This window comes from Stylophora pistillata, chromosome 12 (assembly GCF_964205215.1).
Source record: "Stylophora pistillata chromosome 12, jaStyPist1.2, whole genome shotgun sequence".
Taxonomy (NCBI): Eukaryota; Metazoa; Cnidaria; class Anthozoa; order Scleractinia; family Pocilloporidae; genus Stylophora; species Stylophora pistillata.
In genome coordinates, this window is record NC_142530.1 from 27,723,120 (window position 1) to 27,745,464 (window position 22,345).

General features: G+C 39.0%; 1 protein-coding gene and 1 long non-coding RNA gene across 6 annotated transcripts in view; one reads left to right on the forward strand and one right to left on the reverse strand.

Annotated features, from left to right (window-relative positions):
* Nucleotide 1: 1 nt before the first annotated feature.
* LOC111338297 (uncharacterized) overlaps nt 2–22,345 on the reverse strand; it is a 23,665-nt gene continuing 1,321 nt past the window's right edge. Inside the window, exons 3-15 of one of the 5 annotated variants that reach the window (XM_088740342.1) lie at nt 19,510–19,921; nt 16,729–16,848; nt 15,216–15,290; nt 14,488–14,600; nt 13,064–13,307; nt 11,940–12,162; nt 10,978–11,070; nt 10,301–10,428; nt 9,375–10,218; nt 4,596–8,875; nt 3,858–3,960; nt 2,013–2,045; nt 2–1,525 (exon numbers count right to left, since the gene is read on the reverse strand). In XM_088740342.1, the coding sequence (XP_088596468.1) occupies nt 2,038–2,045; nt 3,858–3,960; nt 4,596–8,875; nt 9,375–10,218; nt 10,301–10,428; nt 10,978–11,070; nt 11,940–12,162; nt 13,064–13,307; nt 14,488–14,600; nt 15,216–15,290; nt 16,729–16,848; nt 19,510–19,921 (6,643 nt within the window). In that variant the 3' untranslated portion in view covers nt 2–1,525; nt 2,013–2,037. Of the gene's footprint in view, nt 1,526–2,012; nt 2,046–3,857; nt 3,961–4,595; nt 8,876–9,374; nt 10,219–10,300; nt 10,429–10,977; nt 11,071–11,939; nt 12,163–13,063; nt 13,308–14,487; nt 14,601–15,215; nt 15,291–15,819; nt 16,649–16,728; nt 16,849–19,509; nt 19,922–20,441; nt 20,595–22,345 lie in introns of those variants that run through there. The other 4 variants (XM_088740343.1, XM_088740341.1, XM_088740344.1 and 1 more) reach the window with 4 other exon arrangements.
* Nucleotides 18,198–20,190, forward strand: LOC148719464 (uncharacterized). The gene is made up of 2 exons (XR_015993758.1): nt 18,198–18,332; nt 18,539–20,190. It is a non-coding gene; the product is annotated as an uncharacterized LOC148719464 (long non-coding RNA).

A 22,345-nucleotide genomic window follows, 5' to 3' on the forward strand; every position in this document is an offset into this window, starting at 1 on the left:
CTGTCGATTCAACATTTGTTTTATTCGTGACTTTGTATCTTTCTAATAGCACAAAATAATTATTTTCATCTATATTGGACATATCAAGGTAGAAAAATTTTAATCACAAATATATTTCCTCATTTTATACAATCACTAAAGAAAAAAACGGTAAACATGATCTTACCAAAAACAAAAAAAAGAAATACTCAAACAAAATAATTATATTCATTTGACCTTATACAAAAGTAATCACAAATTCAATTTTCTTACTTAATCCAAATTTCGCTACAGCGCTATACACTTGGATCGCTTTTTTACATTTTTTGGACAATTTCATCTATAATGCAAACTAATACATACGCAAAATTTACACAATCCAGAATTTCTCTTCAACGGAAACCACAAAATTTATAACTTCAGAAGAAAAAAACCAACGTATTTATCACCACCTAGAAGCTGTAGAAAGCGACTTCGCTCTACGACGATAACGAAAAACCTTATTTCTTGTAAATGCCATTCATAAATAAATCTGAATCTCAGCAGTTGTAATACCTTACAAACTGTTACATGATTGGTCTTTACATCTCGTCGACTTGACTTTTCAGTATTTTACACCCATCATTAATCGTAGAAACAAATCCGGAGTTTAGGTAACTGCCCAAACAATATTTCCGCACTTTGAAAAAAATCTTCTCAATTCGACAGGCCCCAAAAGAGAAAGACCATGGATCGGATAGTAACATTACTAGACGCACTGTATTGAGTGGCAAATGAACCACTTTAGTTATAGAAACTAATGCTAATGCTCTCGAATATATATTGTGTTAGACACTGAAAATATTATATTATAGTGTACCAACACTTCAACGAGGCGAATACGTGTCTTAGATAATTCCTTTCGTTAATTAACTCATTAAGTACATTTATGCTCCTGGTGCAAGAAAAAAAACCGTGACCCAGCGAGTCCATATTGACGCAGTATTCTCACAATGATACGGTAAATAAAATCACGGTACCCTGTGCGGTAACTAGATAATCTCATCTATTGATTGAGATGTTCTTTTTTTTTTTCAAATCAGACTTCATACATCCAAAACAGTAGCAAACTTTAAGTCTTAAAGTGACTGTCACCTGCAAATCGATGCTATGATTTACACGATAGTGTTACCGTCACAGAAACCGTTGCCGTTTACTAATTCATGCAAAGAGAGCCCCTATTCGTGCACAGGTCAACGTTTAGAACTCGTTTAAGTCAATTTAATAAACGAATCATAAAAGGAGCTTATTCAATAAACCTCCATACCTGGGTGCCCATACTAAATTCTACATATAAGAGCTGTCTAACCATAGCGCAGATTCAAACCAGCTTTGCCCCCCGACTTGGTTTCTAACCGTAAGAGTCACGTGGGAGAAATTTTCGGGCTCAACAACGAAACCCTTGTGTTGATTTAATAAACTTCTTTGTCTTTCGTTGAAACGATAAGATGCAGCCACCAATGCGACATGATTTAAACACACTGTGTTTACTCAAGATCCAGCTCACCTGTAGTGAGTAAAAAACACAAACTTCAGAAACTGAGTATTAAGAAAAACTGCTCAACCCTTGCGCGATTTACCAGGAAGAGGCGAAACAATAAAGTAACCGTGGCCAGAAGTGAGGTGCCGGGATGTAGTTTCGCAGATTTCTGGTGAATTGCGCGACAGATTTCGCTGGAAAGACGGATTACTTGTGGTTTCAACTACAGTATTTTAGTGTATAATTGTCGAACTGATATAAAAAGTTTATAATGAAGGTCTGCGTTGTTGTTATTGTAGGCCTAGCTTCAGAAAGTTAAACTGATTATGATTAAAAAAAAAAAAAAAAAAATGTACTGGAATTTGCGTTCACAGAGAGGATAAGTATTTCCGTTCACAGAGTAGGTTAGTATAAATACGTTTCTCTAAAACACCCCCAAAATATGAATCTAGGATAGAAATATTGAAAGTACCAACATGCAGAGTGAACGTTTAAGGTTTAATCATGCACTTACATCGTGACATTCACGGGTATTTCCATCAGTTTCCTGGCGAATAAATCAAAATCATCCTGAATTCTTGCGAATTATCCTTGGCACAGCCGATCAAACAATTATTGGGAGAAACTCACAAAATCCCTCGCTTGAAACCCGAATTTACTCGCTCTTTAAGTGCGACTGTTATACCCTCCTCCCCCCCCCCCCACAAAGAACCAAATGTTCATAGCAAAACCTTTTTTCTTTGCGCCTGTGTCTTCCCACTTCCAACCCCACCCCGCTCATGTTAGATTTTGTGCGTTAGATTGGTATGTTGAGGTTCTTTGAGTTTTAAAAGTGATAATTTTCCCTTTTATAGATCTGATCGATTACACAAGGATTTCGTTTACACCGAATAACTTAGGTTAACTTTAAAGTAAAAATATAATCTCAAAGCTGCTAATCAAAATTGGTCTTTTTTTCCATCTTTAACCCTTAGAGTGAATTCACTTGCATCTAATAGACCACTTTCATAAATGGCTGCCGGATTAATATGCTTTTGTTTAAATTTAAATTAGCCCTACTGGCCTCGTTCTCCAGTACAAAATTCAAAAGAATACATTATCTCAAGCGAGGCCAGTAGGGCTAATTTAAATTTAAACAAAACAATATTTAAACGGCAGCCATTTATGAAAGTGGTCTATTTCCCTAGTCATTGTCACAGCTCAAGGCTGTGCTCTAGGGAAAATCGAGTGGAGCCCACTGCTCTGAAACTGTCAAATCCAGGGTGCCCAGCATAGCTTTGTATGAAAAAACTAAAAATTCCTGAGTCGCCCAAGAGCAAAAGTAAGACCACAGCCTTGCTGCTGTATCAAAAATAAATGTTATGAGAATACAGGAAATGGCCACCAATTCAATACGCTCTTGATTGTTAAAAAAAATTCTCCTTGCTAGTACCACAAGCTTAAGATATAGATATGGCGAAAATGCATATCATTTTATAACTTAACGAACATAGTACGCAATTTCTGATTGGTCTATTCAGTTTCCAAGCGGATGCTATATATCAGGTCATACAGCCCTCATGTAACTAGTTATGTCATAAAAGCGGATTTATAAGCTTTCCTCTTGTTCTCCCAACACCCCGCGTGGCTTTATTTAAACAATAAAGTGTTTCTGTCGAGGAACTATCGGCTGATAGTTGCCCCACGGAAATTTGATGTTCCTAAAACAGATATGCTAGTTTTAAGAACATCAAATTCCCAAGGTGCAACTATCAGACCGATAGTTCCGAGACACACTATTGTCTTTATTGTTCACCACTAAATTTTCTTCCGCCCACCAGTTGAAAAACAGTCACAACCCACTAAATGCATAGCAATCAAATATTTATTCATGCGTACAACCTACCACAAATGTCAATAATTCGCAACCGTACATTGGCTAAATAGTAAGTTATACCTGTCAGAATTGAAAAGTCATTGTTTTTCTGATCTGCCTAACTTCGCGGCCGTCAAACCATTCAAAAATTTTCACGGTTGAGTACTATCCATCCGGGTATTTTCCGCGGATGGGCACTATGGGCTGATAGTGTCTCTCCACAGATGAACACTATCGCGTCACGTGATCAATTTAAACCAATAGGAATCGGAGAAAATTTAGTGGTGAACTATAACACGTTCTAGAGCCCGCAAAAATGTGTTCTATTGCTTAAATAGTGGCTGTGTGAAGGGAAAAACTACGAAAACAAACAAATATAAACATGCTTCGAACCATAAATTTAAATACTTAAGTTAACAGCGTCACGAGGCAGGCAGCTCTCAGTTTCCTCCACCATGACGAATCACAACACAGTGAACATAAAATTAAGAAATCCCGGCATACCTTCCGGTGTTCCCTGTTGCTCTCTCAAGGCTTTCATTGCTGCTACCACTCCTCGGGGTACTACAGTTGTATCGGTGTCTGCTTCCTTCACGATGAAATGGAACTATGGAAAAAAAAAATTGTAATCATAATAGTCGATAACCGCATTAGAACAGACAAGATGCGTGCGTGTTCGGCGTGTTGCGTGTAACGTGGTCGGGTACCTTCGTGGGTGAATACTGTGGCAAAGGTCACTTTGGCGCAATCTAAACTTTATTTAAGCTTTCTACAAGAATAAGAAGGAAGAGACAGCTACCGTATTTACTCGAATAAGCACCCACGATCTAATGAGCGCCCATCCCCTACGCCATGATATCAAACAAGCGCCCTCCCCCGTCCGTCCGTCCATCCATCCTCCCTCATTTTCTTAAATAGTCAAAATACAAGGAAAACCTATTTCTATTGCCACTTGATTTGTAAACTGTTTAAACTTTAACTACGACGGAATCAGTACAGATTAATAATTTCTCATTAAGCGCCCCCCATCCTCCTTGACTACGCGCCCTCCTTTAAGTTATAAACAAGCGCCAGGGTGCTTACTCTAGGAAATACAGTCCATAAATTTATTAATTGTGTACTGTAGCTTGATGAATTCTTAAGCGTGTATAAAGATTAAAGAATGTAGATTTTTAAAGATTATTGTTGATTTTCATCCTTATTCCAATTTCAATCAATCATTTGATGTGTACAACTCATTACCTTAGTCTCCACGTTGCCACTTTTCTTGATACTTGATTGTTTTCCATCGGCTCCTTCAATCACGTAACTGGGAAGAGAATGCCTCTTGGTAGGATCAAAATTCTCAGCTTTGGCTCTCCTCACTACAGCCGGAAGTGGTTTGGTGTCAGCTCCTGCAGCCGTTTTCGCGGATGGTAGCGGTTTAGTTGTAGTTGAAGGTTGCAACACCGGTTTGTTTTCTTCATTCGTCTGGTGCTTAGCTTGAGTCCAAGACACACCCTTGGGTTGAACAGTGGCAGGTTTATTAGCATCTGTAGCAACTGTTCTACTTGCAAGTTTTTCATCAGCTGGGATTATGTGAAACTTGGACCCAGTTAAAATTGCAGAGTGAGGCCTGCCTGGCGTTACTCCGCTTGGACCAACTGTTTGGTCACGCAATATAACAGGGCTCGGCAAATCTGAACGCGAACCCCTATCTGAGGTGTCTTTGGAACTGCCCTGCGACGTAGAATGTTTGTTCGAGTAGACTATTTCATATTTAGTTGCAATGGGTTCTGTTTTCTTTGTCTCTGGGATACTAGTCGATCTTTCGAGCTTAGGAACAGGTTTACCATGTTGATGAGAGGACAATTCTTCTTGCGGTAACGATGAAACCCTGGAAGCTGTGCGTTTAGCTACAGTAGGCTTGCTTCGGACAGAAGGTGCTGGCTTTGAAGTCTTCTCCAGTTCAGCATTGTCCCCCACTCTCTCTGTTACTGAAAACGTGCTATGAACCGAGGTTGCGGAGTCTGCATACGATGTAGATGAGGAAGTTGCTTGCTTTGGAGCGGCGGATGGTGGAGTAAATGACTTCACTTGAAATTCAATCGGACGAACACTCTTTTTACCTTGCGCATTGAACGACACAGGTTTGAATGCTGACCCCCCAAACAAGGGCTTCTTCTTGTTGTCGGTCTCAGGCCCCACCCAGCTCCGAGGCCTTTCCACAGCAGTACCTGGATTTCTCTTCAGTAACAGATTCGGTGGCTTCGCAGGGACGTCCACTTTGGATTCAGACACGTTTGATTTCTCTGCTGCCTTGGCCGCAGATGAAATGAAACTGAGGTCAGCAGCAAGATCGGAGTAGCGTCGGAGAGGGGGAACAGTAAAAGGTGGAGGTTTGGGAAGGTCCACGAGTTCAGTCTTGGAGCTGTCAACGGGAGATGATCCGGGTGATGGGGAGGAACCATCAGTGGAGTAAGACGAACTAGATTTTCTTGCTTGGGCCTCTGTTATTTTGCTGTAGTCTTGAACAACTTCGCTTTTGAGATCTCCGGTTACAATACCTGCAGGCATACTTAGTGGTCGCTGAAGTTTTGAAGATACTTCCACGGGACGTTTTGAAAGGTGCGGCTTGGTTACTTGCACAGACCCAGTATCCACTTTCACATCCGTTTGTGTCGCAGAAAATGCTTGTACAGACTTTGGGCGTCGTTCTTCACTCGGTGTGGTACTCACCGTTTGAGCCTGGACGGCCATTGTGCCTGAGGTAGAAAGCGAGTTGACTTCGAACGTTTTCCTATCCGGTGACGCTGGACCTTTGGGCTCCTCAGACGGCGAAAATCCAGAGTCAGTTGACCGGTCGCTGTTTAATGCAGTTGGCGAAGGCAAAGTGGAGCCACGCGGCGAAACAGACGGTGGAGATGATGACGGGGGACGCGGTAGTTCAGGAGATTGTCTGAAGGATTTAAAATCTAAGCTGAGCTCGGAATTGAGGTCCATATGTGTCGTAAAACTATCCTGAACAGATGGTTGCCTCTCTGTGACGACGTTACCTTTCTGCATAGACTGCATGGTTGATACTTCACCGCTGGACTTTTCAGCTGTTTCCATCTTAAACAGCGCTTCATAATATTCGTAATCTGACGACTCTACTTCTTTCATCTCAGCCACGATAATATCTTCGGAGAACGGGTCCTTAATTTGCACAGTGGGAGTTGCATCCTTGTAAGGTGCAGGAATTGCCTTACTCTCTAACTTGTTGAAGTCAGGGGAAGAAGTCACCGTCTTTTCATCTAACTTCTGTAGTTTTGCTTCTAAATCTTTAAACTTATCGCCAGGAGAGGAGACAAGTTTGGTTTGTGGAGTAACAGGGGCTTCTGCGACAACTTCTATCCTCTCTACTGATACAGTTTCTAAAGGAGTTTCTTGCGCAAACAGAGTTTGTCCAGCTACAGTAACTTCCTTTGGGGGCTCGCTCTGTGGAAGGGCAGTCGGATGGTCATTCTGTTCCTCTTTAAAAGTGGTGAAACACATTTGAACTTCGGGTTTTGACTGCTGTGTAGTGACCTCTTCAATAGGATACGTTGTTACTTGTTCTGGTAATTCAGCTTTAACTTGCTGATCCTGTTCAACTGGCGGAATTTTTACATTTGGCCTGAAAGCTTCCGCGGCTGAATTGAATGACAAGGGTCTAACATGCTGAGTGTCGACTTTGACTTCTGCTTCTGTGACAGACGCTAGCTCCACGTTTGATTCAAGTTCTTCCGGTCTCACAAGTGACTCTACCTTGATGACTACTGCGTTAGAATTAATATCGCTGAATTCCTTATCTCTGACAAGGTGACTAGGTTTAGCTCGTGCTTCCAGCTTTTCGGAGTTAAGAGCAATTTCTTTTGGTTGTTTCATTTTGACACCTGGTTCCTGTTTTGCAGCTTCTAGGGGGGCATTCCTCTGGACATCAAACATACCCTCGGCCTCTTTGACTGGCGCGACTGGTTTAGCTTTGATTTCTGGTTTTTCAGGCTTAGAATGTTTTTCAAAATTTCCACGCACTTCTTGTGGGTCTGGTCTCTCTAGTTCGGTACGTAAATTCACTGCTTCCGGTACAACTTTGACCACTGCTTCTTGGATTATTGTCACAGGCTTTTCTTTTACCTCCGGCTTTCCAGGTTTAACCTGCAGGTCTGGTTTTGGAGGTTTAACCTGAAGAGCAGGTTTTGCAGGTTTAACTTGGAAGTCTTGCTTTACATCTTCTGTCAGCGCTGGTAGTGAATACTGTTGTATGTTCACTCCGGCTTTAACTTGGATTTCTGTTTCTCTGACAATCGAAATCGACCCCCCTTCTGGTTCAACCGGTTTTACAATCGGGTTTGAAAATTGTTTCGATCCAGATTGTTCACCCCGTCTAGAGTTCTCATCTTTAAGGATGACTTCGTTGGATTCGACTTTGCATGATTCCTTCACGTCAATAGTTTGTGATGTAACCATATCCTTGTTCTTATCAGAGGATATACTCCTCTGTATTCCTAAACTTTGCTTCTCGGTCACAGTTGTTCTTTCTGCGTTCTTGAAAATTTCTGGAGCTGTCGAAACTTCACCGTGATTGTTGACTCCTTCTTGAGCTGTTGGTTTAGGAAAGACATCGGTGACACCTATTGCTCTTGATATGTCAAGACTTTTCGTCTCCACAGCCTCCTTATAAACACAATGCTCCGACTGATTTTCATTTATAGGGGTACTTTCTTCTGTATTTACGGTAACAACCACCCACTCATTCTCTCTGTCATTGGATACCTCGGGAGGTATAGTAGCATCAAAAGACGCTTGTGTTTCGTCCACCCAGGGTAACAAACCTTCGTTAATGTTAAGTTTCTTCCCAAGTTTTTCTTCCTTAGGCAGCTCTTCTTCATTTTTACCATCCTCCACATATATAAACTCCTCAGGGGGTGCCATCGTAGGATTAGCAAACTGGCAGGGAGGGGTAAGTGGCCGCGTTTCAAAATCCGCTGGTGGCGGAATGGTACTAACCACATCCAAACTAGACCCAGAGTCAGGATCCTCTCTGTGCTCCAAAGGAACATCTTTCGCCTGGTCTAAAGGAGGAGTTATGATAAGGCTCTCGGGGCCTTGATCAAACCCTGAATCGTGATCCTTGACGTCGTTCTCTAGGCCCGTTTGTACTGTCTGAGCTTCGATTACAGGAGGAGGGATATCATCGAAAACTGATTTAGGAACCACAGGTGGGGGTACCAATGGTGTTTTGTCGGCGTTGAGCTGCGTGGTGTCCTGTAAAGATTCAGGCTCAGAGTAAAACGGTGGAGGTGGAACTACGGGCAATGTCTCTTGTTCAGGAGCAGGCGCTAGTGAAACTTCCTGTTTTGCCTTTGGCGTCCTGTGCTCTTTACTCTCCTGCTCTTCATCGGGTTCTGCCTGAATGGCTTGAGCCCGCGCATCATTGATACCGCTAACAGCAAACATTCCAATTTCATGTATTCCAACAAGACCGTTCATTGTCATCGGGAAGCCATCAGTCACAGCCCCTGGAAGACAAGTTGTTCGGAGTATTAAAAGGTAAGAATGGAACCGAAAAAAAAAAAAAGTGTTTACCAAGTGTCAACTTTTTAACACCCTCTGACAAAACCCTTGCACCAGCTGTCTGCGCGGTATTTGCCTAACTGTGTTCTCTCGCGACTCCAGTATTTTAATCTCAAAAGGGTACTCAACCTTTCGGGGAGATGGGAATAAAAGCCGACTTTACGAAGGTTTATCGCGCAACTTCAATAGCTGGTTAAGATCCACCAGCCTTTATACACAACATACATGGTGTAAGAAGTTGAGTTATTGACACGGAATGTCTGCTCTCCGCCCCACATAAAACACACATTCACACACAAACGCATTTCTTCTGTTGGGCAATCGATTATTTCTTCAGGCAATTCTGGTGTGACTAACTAACTAACTACCTAACTAACTAACAAAAGACAGATGAGTTACTTAATAAACTTTGCATTTGGTTATTTGCGTTTTTTTTCTCTTTACCTTCCAATATGTCAGCTTCTATATCGGTCAAAGGTCCAACAGGAGTTTCGCACTCGTCAAGTGGAGGGGGCAACTCGTCTGGTGGGGGAGGAGGGATAAAAATGGGCAAACCCCTCCTGTTATTCCCAACAACTTCTTCTTGACTGTCAGATCGATGCCTTTCCACTTTCGGTGGCAATGGCAGACGATCTGGCCTCCTTGTGATTCCCTTGTTTTGTTCCAAGAGAACGCTCGCGTCCTTCTCTCTTTTGTCTTCCGCTACGTCTTTTCTTCCCTGGGACCCCTGCGTAGTTAATCTGGGTGCTAGCTGAGGGGGAGGGGGCCTGTCGGGCCTTGGAGGGGCAGGTCTTTTCTTGTTACTCGTTTTCAGTTTACCGTCACTTGCGGCAGAGACTTGAGGAGTAGTGGAACTTGCCATCGAAGGAGGGTTCGTCTTCACAGCAGCACCGTTAGCGTGGATATCCGTTTTCTTTTCAGTAAAAAGCGCCTTGGGAGCAGCAGGGCGCGGGGGAGGGGGCGGAGCAGCCCTACGCTTGCGTTTCGTGTCTGGTGTTGACGTCTTTATGTTGCCATTAAATACAAGAGATTCGTTCGATTTTGAAGAGCAAACGCTCAGTTCCGGAGAAGAAGCGTACATTATATCGCTCTTCAACGGGCTTAAGGGAAGCTCTTTGAGTGCACCGTTTGACACGTGACCTGTCTGGTTTTTGGGAGGAGTCACAGATTTAGAAGACTGCGGTTGTAAGGGGCGTATTGGAGGCTTCTTCGAGCTGGAATGTTCACCATCCATTCGTCTCACTGAGGGCGGAACACAACCATTGGACGACGAGTGCTTTTGTGCATTCTACAACAAATATAAGATATTGTTTCCCTCAGTTAGCGACGACGTTTGAAAAAAAATTGCTCTATTTCTAAGATTATATTACCTCATGTTTATCATCGGAAAGTCCTTCTAAGGACTTGCTTCTTTGCGGCAGTGTAATCTTGCTTTCCTTGTCCTCGCCTGGTAGAGAATTATCTGCTTCCATTTCATCACCACAGCTTTTTCTCAGGTCTAAAAGGTAACGATGATTTATAAAGTACTTGAGATATTATGGTCCCTCTGATTGATCAAAAACTTATCGTTGATTGCACCGAAAACCCTACAGGCGACACAGAAAGAATTGGTGCAGGTTTAAGGACTTACATGAAGGTGGGGGACCCCAGGTAGGTGAGTTTACCCGCTTGACCATAGAACCTCTTATTTCATCTTGATCACGTTTACATGATCGGTGGGAACAGTTTGCAGTTCAAGTAAAGTTAGGGTGAGCACGAGCGTTACGATTATTGTCAGTGGAGCGTTCCATAAGGTTGCACAAAATACAAGCCTAAAAAAAACACATGTTATCTAAAACGACGAGTTGCCTACAATTAAGCTTTCTTTTGATTATGTCACAGGGCTTCGAAAAATCGAGAAACAGGCCACCCACTTTACTCTGTCTAAATAACAACCGCCAATCTCTCAAGCCAAAATCCATTCTGAGGAAAAAAAAATTGCTGTAATAATTGGCAGCCGGTTATCGGGTTATGATACACAACATTACTGTTACATCAATGTACTCACGAGTGTTGTTAAGCGGATCATTAGATGTCGCGTCATCATCAGTTACAGAGCTGTTGGTTATTGTGAGGGTGTTACCGCTGTTACGCCTTAACACTGGTTTAAGAACAAGTCATATTTTAGACAAGGGACAGAACAGATGTAACTTTTATTTGTATTCAGGCGAGCGGCGGGCAAAAACACCGACCGCTGTTCAAGAAATAAGCCTGCGCTCCTTCTCCGAACCTTCTCGGGAGGATCGAGGACCGCATCCGAGAAAACACGGAAATCGATCCTGGGCGAGTGAAGGCAATCACAAGTCATAAGCGCGGAGAGGAGCGTTATTTTCCTGCACTCTATCCCTTGCGCGAATCGCCCTTCTCGTAGACCTCACGCTTACCTCCGATCGCCTGAAAAAGGTAAAAAATTTACGCTTCCTCTGCAGGCGACATTTAAAACGGCAAGTTCTCCTTAAGAAGAAAATTAGTCAAGGAAAACCAAATGGCTATACATGTTGGCAAAGATGAGGTTTTTTTTTCCCTACAGTCTTTTTTCATCACCTTGACAAGTCACCCTCGGTTAGCAAGGCATCTACACGAGCAATATTTTCCTGACAGGAAGACTTCTCATGGGAAAGCTTGCTAAAATTTGAACATCGATCTTACCAGCGATGAGAAGCCTCTCAAGGGATAATTGTCACCTTAAAGCCGCTGGTGAAAATGCAGATTAAAGCTTAACTTCTCCCAATAGTTACCACTCATTACCAAGCAAACAGGTAATGAGAATATTCAAACTTATCGGGTACGTGTTATCAGCTTGAGCCAACACCAAATTCTCTCAACTAATTTAGAAGAAGTGTAGCAGCGAGAGGGGAGAGTTGACAATCAGATCTTGGGAATTAAATGATTAACACAGGGATAAATAGTGCAATAAAGAAAAATATAGTTATTATAGTGACTGTGCTTTTGCAAAACTGTGTGTCTTACCTCTTTTATCCATTAATCTAACTTGTTTGACTTCAATTTCATCCACAGTGCTACTTGTATCGATAAATTCATGTTTAAAGTCTATATACTGCAGAGAGTGGTGTCGAGGGTTGAGATTTTCTCGTGAACAGACTCTCATCACCAGTTGCTTCACGGTCATGTCAAGACACACACGATAAGATTTCTTTATTCCACTTGGAAAGATCAATTGGAGAACTTTACTCTGTTAAGAAAAGAAGCCTCTTAATAATATCTTAAATGCTAAAAACCATTACTTCAGTTAATACTAACAATAACAAAACTATAAATAGGTACCACATTGTGATATAGTAATAGCCACTGTCATTTCACCACAACAAATGCTACTGCGATTTTAACTGATGAAAATTAATATTCACTTGACCCTGATGGTAACTTTCATTCAAGCTTCTCTCATCTGGACAAAAACTCCCTATGTCCAACTTATACTCTTCTGTTCAAGCCCTTTTTACGGCAAATGTGTAAAGCGAAGGTGAGTGGGGCAATTTCTGTTCCTTAAGCTTTACACTGCGTTCAGGGATGTGGACTTCACAAGATTCTCAATACAAGTTAAGTAGCCTTCATAGAGCTATACACTCACTCCCCCCCACCCCCCCGCCACTTGGGAGAAACCGTTTTCCATTGGGAGGGAGGCTATGGCTACACATGAGTTACGAGGTAAGGTCTTGTTTATTGATTCGTTTGTGTATTTTGTACCAGGCTAATGAATGGTAATAAATAATTAAACCCATAGATGAATAAATTGTTTGATAAATTTACTGTGCTCATAACTTTTGGCTATTTTTCACATAAAGCACATGCAGATAACCATTATCTGTGGAAAGTCACAATTTTATATGACAAATGACACTGTGATCCTTTTACACCTGAACATCAGTGCACATTTTAATATCCTTCATAGATTTCGTACAGTACTAACAAGAGGGAATTTACTAATGGAGAGCTTCTACAGTTGGCAGTTATTTCCTTTATTCTCATGACCTTCATGTTTCAATCAGTGGTCACGTGATACTGAAAAGAAAAATAAGCGTATCTTATAGGTTATACAGTTAATAGTAATGGCAATATTATTTTAAAACAATCACCTCTTCTTCTTTGGCATCAAGTAAGTCTTCTACTGATTCATCGTCAACCTCTACATTCCCAACACTGTTGTCTAAAGCCCCTGTTCTAATTATTGCAACTTCCCTGATCTTCAAGGACCCTACGGCTGTACCAGACTCAAATGTGACTTTTCTTGCTCCTGTCCTTGGCAAACACAACTGATGCTCGTTGGGATTCAGATGTTCTCTTTCACATATCTCTTCAAATAGTTCACTCATTGTGAGTCTAAGAGGGATAAAAAGCAGTAGTCATTTCCTCTGAAGTAAAAGATGATGGTAGCAGTTACACGGCAAAGCTCCTTGTTAATTTCATACCCTCTTGTAAGGTGACAACTTTACTTACATGTATGATCACAATCAATGACATTATATTCCATCATGAATTTACAATTCTAGGACCAACTGCTTTTTTTTGGTCAGATTTTAGTGTCAACACCATGTCAAGACTTACTCGCTAACAAAAAATTTACAAGAGTAAAGACCTCTGCGGCCCTTCTCAGTACAAAGTATGCAACAGTCCCTTCAATATTTTTTGTTTTAAAAAATACCAAAGAAAGCAATACTGAAAGGAGGAGGGAGCAAAAATACACTGTACTGTCTTGCAAACAGACCTCAGCATTTTGCACAACCACCTACAGTAGACAGTTTTTTAAAAAATTGTTGATTGTTCCAAAGCTCAGTAGATGAACCCTGATTCTCAAACAGTCCAAAGTCAGTCATTCTTCTCCCTGTCTGAAATCCCTTACACCCAAGATCTCTTTAACCAGTAATTGTCTTTACTATCTGCCCTACATTGCTTACAATTTTAGTTCTGAGATTTTCATGTTGGATCAAATGGTAATCTAGTAATTGATAATTTTGTATGTTCCCATCACTTGTCCGCTTGATTTTGTATTGATATTGTAAGGAGAAATTCTGTCTTGGTCACTCATGGGAGTTAAAGGATTAAAGGATGTATGGCATTCTTTGTGAGAGGTTGACCTAGAAAGCTATAAAAAAAAAAAAAAAAAAAAAAAAAAAAAAAAAAAAAAAAAAAGAAATGTAGGTGAGCATTTTCACCTAAGGCTGTACTGTCTGAATCTAGATTTAGATTCTTAAGTCCTTTGTTTCAGGAAAAAAAGCAGAACATCTATTTTGATTGGTTAAAATCCATAATGAGTACTGACATCAGAAACAAGATTCCTGCTTAGTAAGTTTCATCAGGGAGAGGAGGGAGTTGAGTGAGCCACTTCAGACTGACTGAGAATTGGGTAATGCTTAGTGCGTCCATCACCAGTTATACCCACATTTCTCTGTTTTCCACATGAGTAATCTTTAGTTTATAAATCAAATTAGTTTTCAAACAGTCAGTGATATAATTTATGCAGAATATTAACTCATCTTGTTACAAGAACATCTGCACTTACAGTCCAGGGACAGACACAACTGTGGTTTGTTTGTCAGGTAGCTTGATCATAAGTGACACTTTTGTATGATGAATGTTACTTGATGCAGGATCAGACATCTTTCCAATGACAGCCTGTAGACACACACAAATCATTATTACCCTGATTTCATTCTTTTGATGAAGCTGCATTCTTAGAAAGACTGACAGAGAGCCTGTTGGCTATTGCCATTTAAATTTAGAGGAGCCCAGCTCGTGAAAGCTATCGCCTCTGGCATCTAGGATCTGACAGAGCAAAGCTGAGGTTTATGTTCAAAGTATCCTGCTGCGGTCTCTTACCGAATGTAACTGAGTGATGTAAAAAATGGTTAAGGGACTAAATTATTGGAATAAATGAAAATAAATTAAGGGATAAGAAATACAATCCAAGCAATGATCCAAACAAAAACAATTATTGTATCATACAAAAAGTTTGATCACATTTCACTTTATTTTCCTTAGGTGCATAATCATGACAGTTGTAAATCTTTTATCTTTTTATCTCCCTTCTTTTTCAAATGAAAGGGGACCGTGCAAAGTGCACTGCTGGGTGGTGATTTCAAACAAGATATCAGTGCATAACATACTGAGAGTTGAGTGATAGGTAAGGAATCAGATCTACAGTACATCTTCCACTGCTACAATCATTGTTTAGATTTTAGATGGAATTTTTTTCACCTTAAGCAGTTTAAAATCTAACTTTTACCTTACCTTTCTTTCTGGCTGTTTCAATAGAAGTGCTGTCTTGCTCAAAGTAGAAGCCATTCGTTTCACTGTAGTTAAGAACTGTTTATTCATGAATAAACTGATTAAAAATAGCTTGGTGACATCATGATAATAAATATCTAATTAACAAAATCTTTCAGTCACATATCATTAATTGGGTTACTTGAATGTGTAACCTCACAAAGAAAAAGATACCAAAATAAAGAAAGCAACTTGTAGGAAAGTAAGATATGTGATAAAAGATTAACCACTGAAATTGTTGCAACAAGGAAAACTCAGTTGTGTCTTTGTCAACATCCATTCCAATTGTGTCAACACATGTCCACCATTTGTTAAATACCATGTCAAATTTCTTCAAACATTCATTTCAAGTGATTGATGAAGCTCAACAAAGAGCACACCAATTTGGATCAGTTAACATGATTGCAATGATCCAATGGTTAATACAGGTTTTAGCAATGAACAACCTCCCCCCTTGCATTGCTCGTGAATTCTCTTTTGGATGATAAAAAACAATTGCTTTCTATTGTTGTACACAAATAGTTGTTAAAAGCAAATCATAGATCATGCTAAGAAATATGTTACTAACTTTGTTATTATCCATGATTGCCTCTCAGAAGATTTTGCTCATTTGTCGAGGACCAACAACATAATTATAATTTCTCTGATATCTACACTTCAGCCAAGTGCAATTTAAAAACGTAACGATTGAAGCACATGGCAAACATCCACACAAACTAAGCTTAGGCTGAACAAATAATTTAGGAGAGAAGCCAATATTTGTATTTCTTCATGCCAGGCTGTCAAAAAGAATGTCAATTAAGGCTTACAAGTCTCACAATGCTGAGAAATAGAACTTCACTAAAAAATATTTTTTCTTCAATATCAGGCCGGTATCATCATTATGATAAGGAAAGGAAATGGAAGGGTATCATTAAAACAATTATATGCTCCTGTTCCATTTCTTTGGGTTTATCACATTTCAAACTAGAATGTGTTTAACTTTGTAAGCCTCATACTAAGGATTTATTTGATCTGACACCAAGGAAAGTAGAAATAAAATTGATTTGAAAAATTTTTAACCAAGGAAAATTTTGAGACAATGCAAAAATATATATTGAAGAGGCGGCAGAGATTTAGATATCATTCTATAGATATTTGTTTAGGAGATAGGATAATTAAAATGGAAGTATTTTTAGCTTCCTGAGACTCCTGTAAATATAAATGATGGAAGGGTTGACTGAGAAATATAGATACAGAAGTTCCATTAAAATATTGGAATATTGTTTTGTAGTCACTAGACTTCATGACCCTTAATTATTTTCAAAATATTCCAAATTGGTTTTAAAACAACTTATAGCATTTCATTGCCATTTGGAAAACTGGAAAAGAATTGAGCTCTTACTAAATAACAATGGTTAAAATTTTAGAGATAACTTGGGCACACGGAAAATTGTATTAATTATTACTGATCCATCTTATTTTTCACAACACATACCTGTTCAGCTTGATCCTCTTTTGCAAACCGCACACCAAACATTGATAAACCATCCTGCCATTTGACAAACGTTGAGTTCCTTGCACATGTTGTATTTGTGTTCACTTGGTATTCCATTATCTAGGGGAAAAAACGTAACATTCAATTATTCTACTATGATCAAAACTAACAAGAACAGTGATCATCCACACATGCTTTCCAATGTTTATTTGATTGAAGCAAAAAACAAAAAAACAACACAAGTGGCATAATATGCTCATGCGTTGAAGGAGATAATTGGAGAAATTTTTTCTCATTGGATAGTAAGTCCTTGATTGTCTGAGCTTGGACTGGATACTGGCATTACTGACTTAAAGTTGTCTATGAGACAAGAAAAAAGAACTTTGCTAATATCCTAACATCTTATCCTTGAGCTTGGTCAATAATAGAAAGATAAAAAAAAAAAAATGCAATTCTTGAATGAAGTGGTATTGATTCTTTGTTCAGGAAAGATTTATTGCCAATCCAACCTGAATGTCATGGCAATGTATGATTAAAAAATACACAAAATTTTTATAAAGTTTGAAATTTCACTGTTTCAATGTAACCTAGGATAAGTGCTTTGCAGCAGGGCTCCAAACTTAAAAATTCTTTCCCAGTCACTATTTGGTGACCTCAGTAAAATAAATCAATGGTCACCCTGAGTAAATTTTAGTCACCAGAAAAAAAGACTCACACAGTTTGCTATGTTACCATTCAACAAAGGTCACCAAATGGGCAACTTTGTTTCAAAATGAAAGGGATGTTTCCATGGATGGATTAAGTAACGCCAATAAACTGATGAAATGTCTTACATTTTAACCCTCTAAATCCCCTGAGTGATCAAGACAGAATCTCTCCTTACAACATCAATAAAGTATCAAGCAGACATTAGTAATGAGAATAAAGAAAAATATCAATTAAAGGATCATTAGTTGATCCATAACTCAATTCCTTGATCTAACATCATGAGAATCATATGGCAAACAGTATAGAGAATAACGAGGAAAATCTTGGGAGAGAAATGATTAAAACATTTATCTGAAAAAAAAAAAAAAGGTAACAAGAACCAGAATTGAAAAAAAATTAGTAAATTCAATGAATATTTATCCTATTAGATGTTTTAGTGTGTAGTATTGCTGAGTACATAAGGTATTTTTACAAGTTGTGCTGTATTTTGATGAGCCTGTAGGGTGAGTCAAAATACATACTAACAAATTAACCTTTTCTTCCCATAGCCACTTGGCTACATACAAATTAACCTTTTTTTCCGGTAGCCACTTGGCTGCTAAATATTTTAAACAAAAAATTTTTACCCTGTCACTGTACTAGATTTATCATGTCACAGTGATACAGCCATACAAACATCAAAAATGAGCCCGCTAAATTCGCACGAGCTACAAAGAGGACACTATAATGAATCATATACAACATTATAGGTTACCTAAATCCAAGATGGCGTCTAGTAACCGTCGACTTACGTTCGACATCGTGCATGTGCTGCGTTTTGGCAACGAGCTTAACGAGGAACTTTGCTGCAGATTTATCTTATCGAATCTTCAACAATCACTAGATCTCTAGCTAGGGTGTGATTAGAAATTCTAGTCGCCAATTTGGCGACTAATTTTCAGGATTTGGTCGCCAAAGTGAAAATTTTAGTCGCATTGGCGCCTGTATTAGGCGCAATTTTACGCCCTGACTAAGAGTACAATACTCAGCGTTATTACATTCCAAAACATCCAACAAGTTCTTCGTCACCCAGTTGCATTCTTTTGCATGCATTTCTCATCAGGCAGGAAAACCAAAGCAGATAGAGAAGCCCACGTACAGCCATCCAGTGAACAGGCTTTTTATAGCACAAAATAACTAACTGTCCAATCCCATGTGATGTTTATAGTTAATTAGTGCATCATTTGCACTCTACTCAGCACAGTTGGGTAATATGTTATGCAGTGCTTTCAACAAGACCCGGCACCCACTGGGGCTCCGGCTGATATTCTGTTGTGAGTCGCTGGGTATATTTCACCAACCATGCTCAAGTTGCAGTCACCATGTTCAAGCCACGCTCAAGTCGCCCTCTGGCGGGTGCTGTACCGAAGTGGCCACCTATTTCAAATCTTATCGAAAGCCGCACTGGTTATGTTATGCTCGAATTAGTAGGTGCCATTTAAGCTCAGATGCCATAGTGCAGTTGTCATGCACTTTTATTTAATGAAGTACTCGGTGTCCAGAAAATAGCAACATCTCTGGAAGTGTCTTACAATACAACGTAGCCGCACACAGAAAATTCTAGTTTCAGAGAAGATTTAATACTTTTTCAATTTATTGAATCAAAATACTTCATTCTCATCGGGCCAAAAAAAAAATTAAACTTTCATGATCATTTTTGATAATTTAACAACAAATTATTCCAGTGGGGAAAGTTTCCTTTATTCTCCCCAAAATATTGTTTTAGTCTCCCTGGCAACCAAAATGGTCCAGGTTCGGAATGACAAGGCCTGGATCAACTACATACTTTGAAATTGTCTCTGACCTTTTCACTCTCAAGATAATTATGGTTCTTAATTTTCCCCTCTAGCAGCTTGACATTTTGTTAATAAATCAGTTGTGAGAATTTGGTCACACTTAAATCAAGATACCAACTAATCAACCTGATAAGTTGTAGTATTCTCATTATGTGTTTGCTGGATATTCCACGGATATCATGGGGCTAAGTTGCATGTTCATCACTTCTCAGAATTAAAGGGTGAAAGTAGAACTTACTCGTCTTGATTTCTCAACAGCAATAATTTGAAAGGGCTTGTTTGCATTTCCCTGGACCTGCACAAAGCAAATGGGAATAAATCCATCCACTTCAAGTTTCCAGTCTCTTTCAGTGCTATCATTTGTGTAAAGCATTCCATAAAATGTTGCTAAAAGATTTTCCCCAGCATGAGAAAGTGACATTTTCTGCTCCTCCACAGTTTTAGTTTGCTCTTCGTTTTGGCCATCAAGCTTCCTAAACATCAGAGCTTGTGGCTCTTTGGCTTGGTCACGTGATTGCTTCAGCAATGCTTTGCGATGAGATGCACTATAACTTTGTGGAATATCATCCTTGTGGATCTCAAGCTCCTCTGGATTACATTTTAAGACCTTCTGGGGTGGGAGAGGAGCTCTCTGTTTTGAAGTAGGTACCCTAGGCAAGATAAAAAAATATTACAGTAAGGCAAGCTTATGCATAACTTATTGATCAAATATTGGAAAAAAATTGACCCTTTGTTTACTAAATCTCCTTTAATTTCAAACTTAACATTAAAATAAAGGTCACTTTAATGCAAGAATATTTAATTTTCAATGCAATTTACAAAATATGTTGAAATAGATCTCTAGTAAATTGAAGTGCTCATGAATGCTTAAATCGTGGTGATATAAACAAGTGCTAATAAACTTCACAGCAAATGGTTACATTTGGCTCTGCAGTTTTTTTTTTAATTTCAACATGTTTTCAAAACATTCTCAGAAATAAGAGATCAACTTTTTGGGAAATTTCTATCAGTCTGAATTTTATTTCTCTAACTAGAAATGATGAAAAATCTGATTTTTGACCTTGAAAATGGGGGTTGACTTATACAAGAGTCCGACTTGTACAACAGTACATATTTCAGGTCAGAATATGAGTACTTAAATAACCTCCCTTCTTATTTTATATTCCCTACCTAAAAGCCTCCATCGCAATTATCAGGTTTGTGATTAGCCCCAGTCCTCTTTCTTTCTCCCAAATCAATAACTCTGTTTAAGTAGTTTCATTGAAATCTGTTCCAGGGTGTTGCAGTTTAAAATATACTTCCTTTAGTTCTCAGTTAGTTTCCAACTGGAACACTTATATATATATATAGGTTTTCAACAAAAAATACACATTATGACGTATGTGGTATTCATCTAGGCAATATCATATAAAAGCCCTTAATAAGATCCTAGTAAGCCCACTTCTTAAATTAGCCCCTCTTCATAAAGTCCCTGTTTCTGGATGCATTGAAAACTTAGTTACGCACCTAATTATATAAGGGGGGCTACCAAGAACAATCACAGCACCTGAAGTCTTAAAAAGTGTGCATTTACATTATCTATCAATAAGAAATTGCAGACAAATGCTGAAGATTACCTGGCATTATTTAATTGTTTTCTAATGATATGACTCGCGAATATAAATATAAGCACATAAATAATATTTTCAAATCACACACAATTCATGTAGCAATATTAAATGATAATCATCTCAAATATTATCCTTCTACTGTAAGTAGCATCAAATGTTGACAGGTCAACCATCTCCCAATATAATCAAGTACCAAAGAGGTCCTAAGTGTTGATATGTATTCTCTGTGTACTGATTAAAATAATCCTATTATTTTGCATGACAACCAAGGAAAAAAAGTAGATCAGGGTTAATTTCTTTTCAACATAACAATTTGGATAATTGGGATTTTGCTAATCTCTTTGGGTAATATAAAAAATAAGACTTTTGTCTCCGCATCTACATTCAGCTTCCCTTTGGTGTCAGAAATATTGTAAGCTGTTGTAAGAGTTACTAGTAAGAGTATTGCCTTTATGAGCAAATCTCAAAGGAAATCATCAGCTGCCCCCTGAAGAAATTTTAAAGTAACTTCTGAACATAGAAAACACTTCTTGTCCTGAAAATGGCTAGAAAGAATAAAGGGATCTTAAGAGGGTTGGAAAACTCTTGTGCTGTTAGCTGTCTGAAACTACATCCAACAAATTTCCAGTAAGCCTAATTACTGATAAAGTTATGTCACTGCCTGCATGTGTACAGATATTTTTTCTCTTTATCTTTGCTACACATAGGACAAGAAACAGTTGTCTGCAAGATTTATGTCCAAGTGAGCGCCTGAGGCACAATTGATCCAAAGACAGTCTATCATTTTGTTCTCAAAAGATTTGGTTCAACATCCACAGTAATAACAGTAAGCATGTTAAGACATGCACAAGACATTATGTATGATTTAGACTAATCAGTAGTGAGAGTAAAGTAAAGTCCTCCCCTATGAAAACCCCCGTGACGAAATTAGAAGTGTCTACTGATCATGCATTGCTTAACACAGAATCACCTGCATGGATAAGGACGCAAATTTCAGTGCTCTTTTCGAGTGAAATAATCGAAACGAAAGTAACATCTGTGATATATTTATAGCTTTGGAATGTTCTGGTCAATAATATATAATTTTTGCTCCCTTTCTTTTTTTGTCTTTCGCAGATTTTATTGTTTCGAAAGGTTTAACAACAAAAGCCTGAGTTTTACAGGAAAGCCGAAATGGAACACTTTTTTAGAATGCGACGAGATTAAAATTTACTTCGCGAATACATGATAAAAAAGTATGTTGTTTTGTTGTGATACTTTCATCGCTTTAACCTTTAGAGAGCGCTCTGAAAGGAACGATATGGCAAAAACTCAACCATCCATAAAAAAAATCTCACACCCAGCAGGTTTCAAAGAGTTTACCCTTGCGTATAAAAACGAATTATACTACTCGAGGTTTCAAACCTAATTGACGTCGCCAATATTATTATTACGTGTACAAGTTTCTCTCAAGAACTTTCGTGG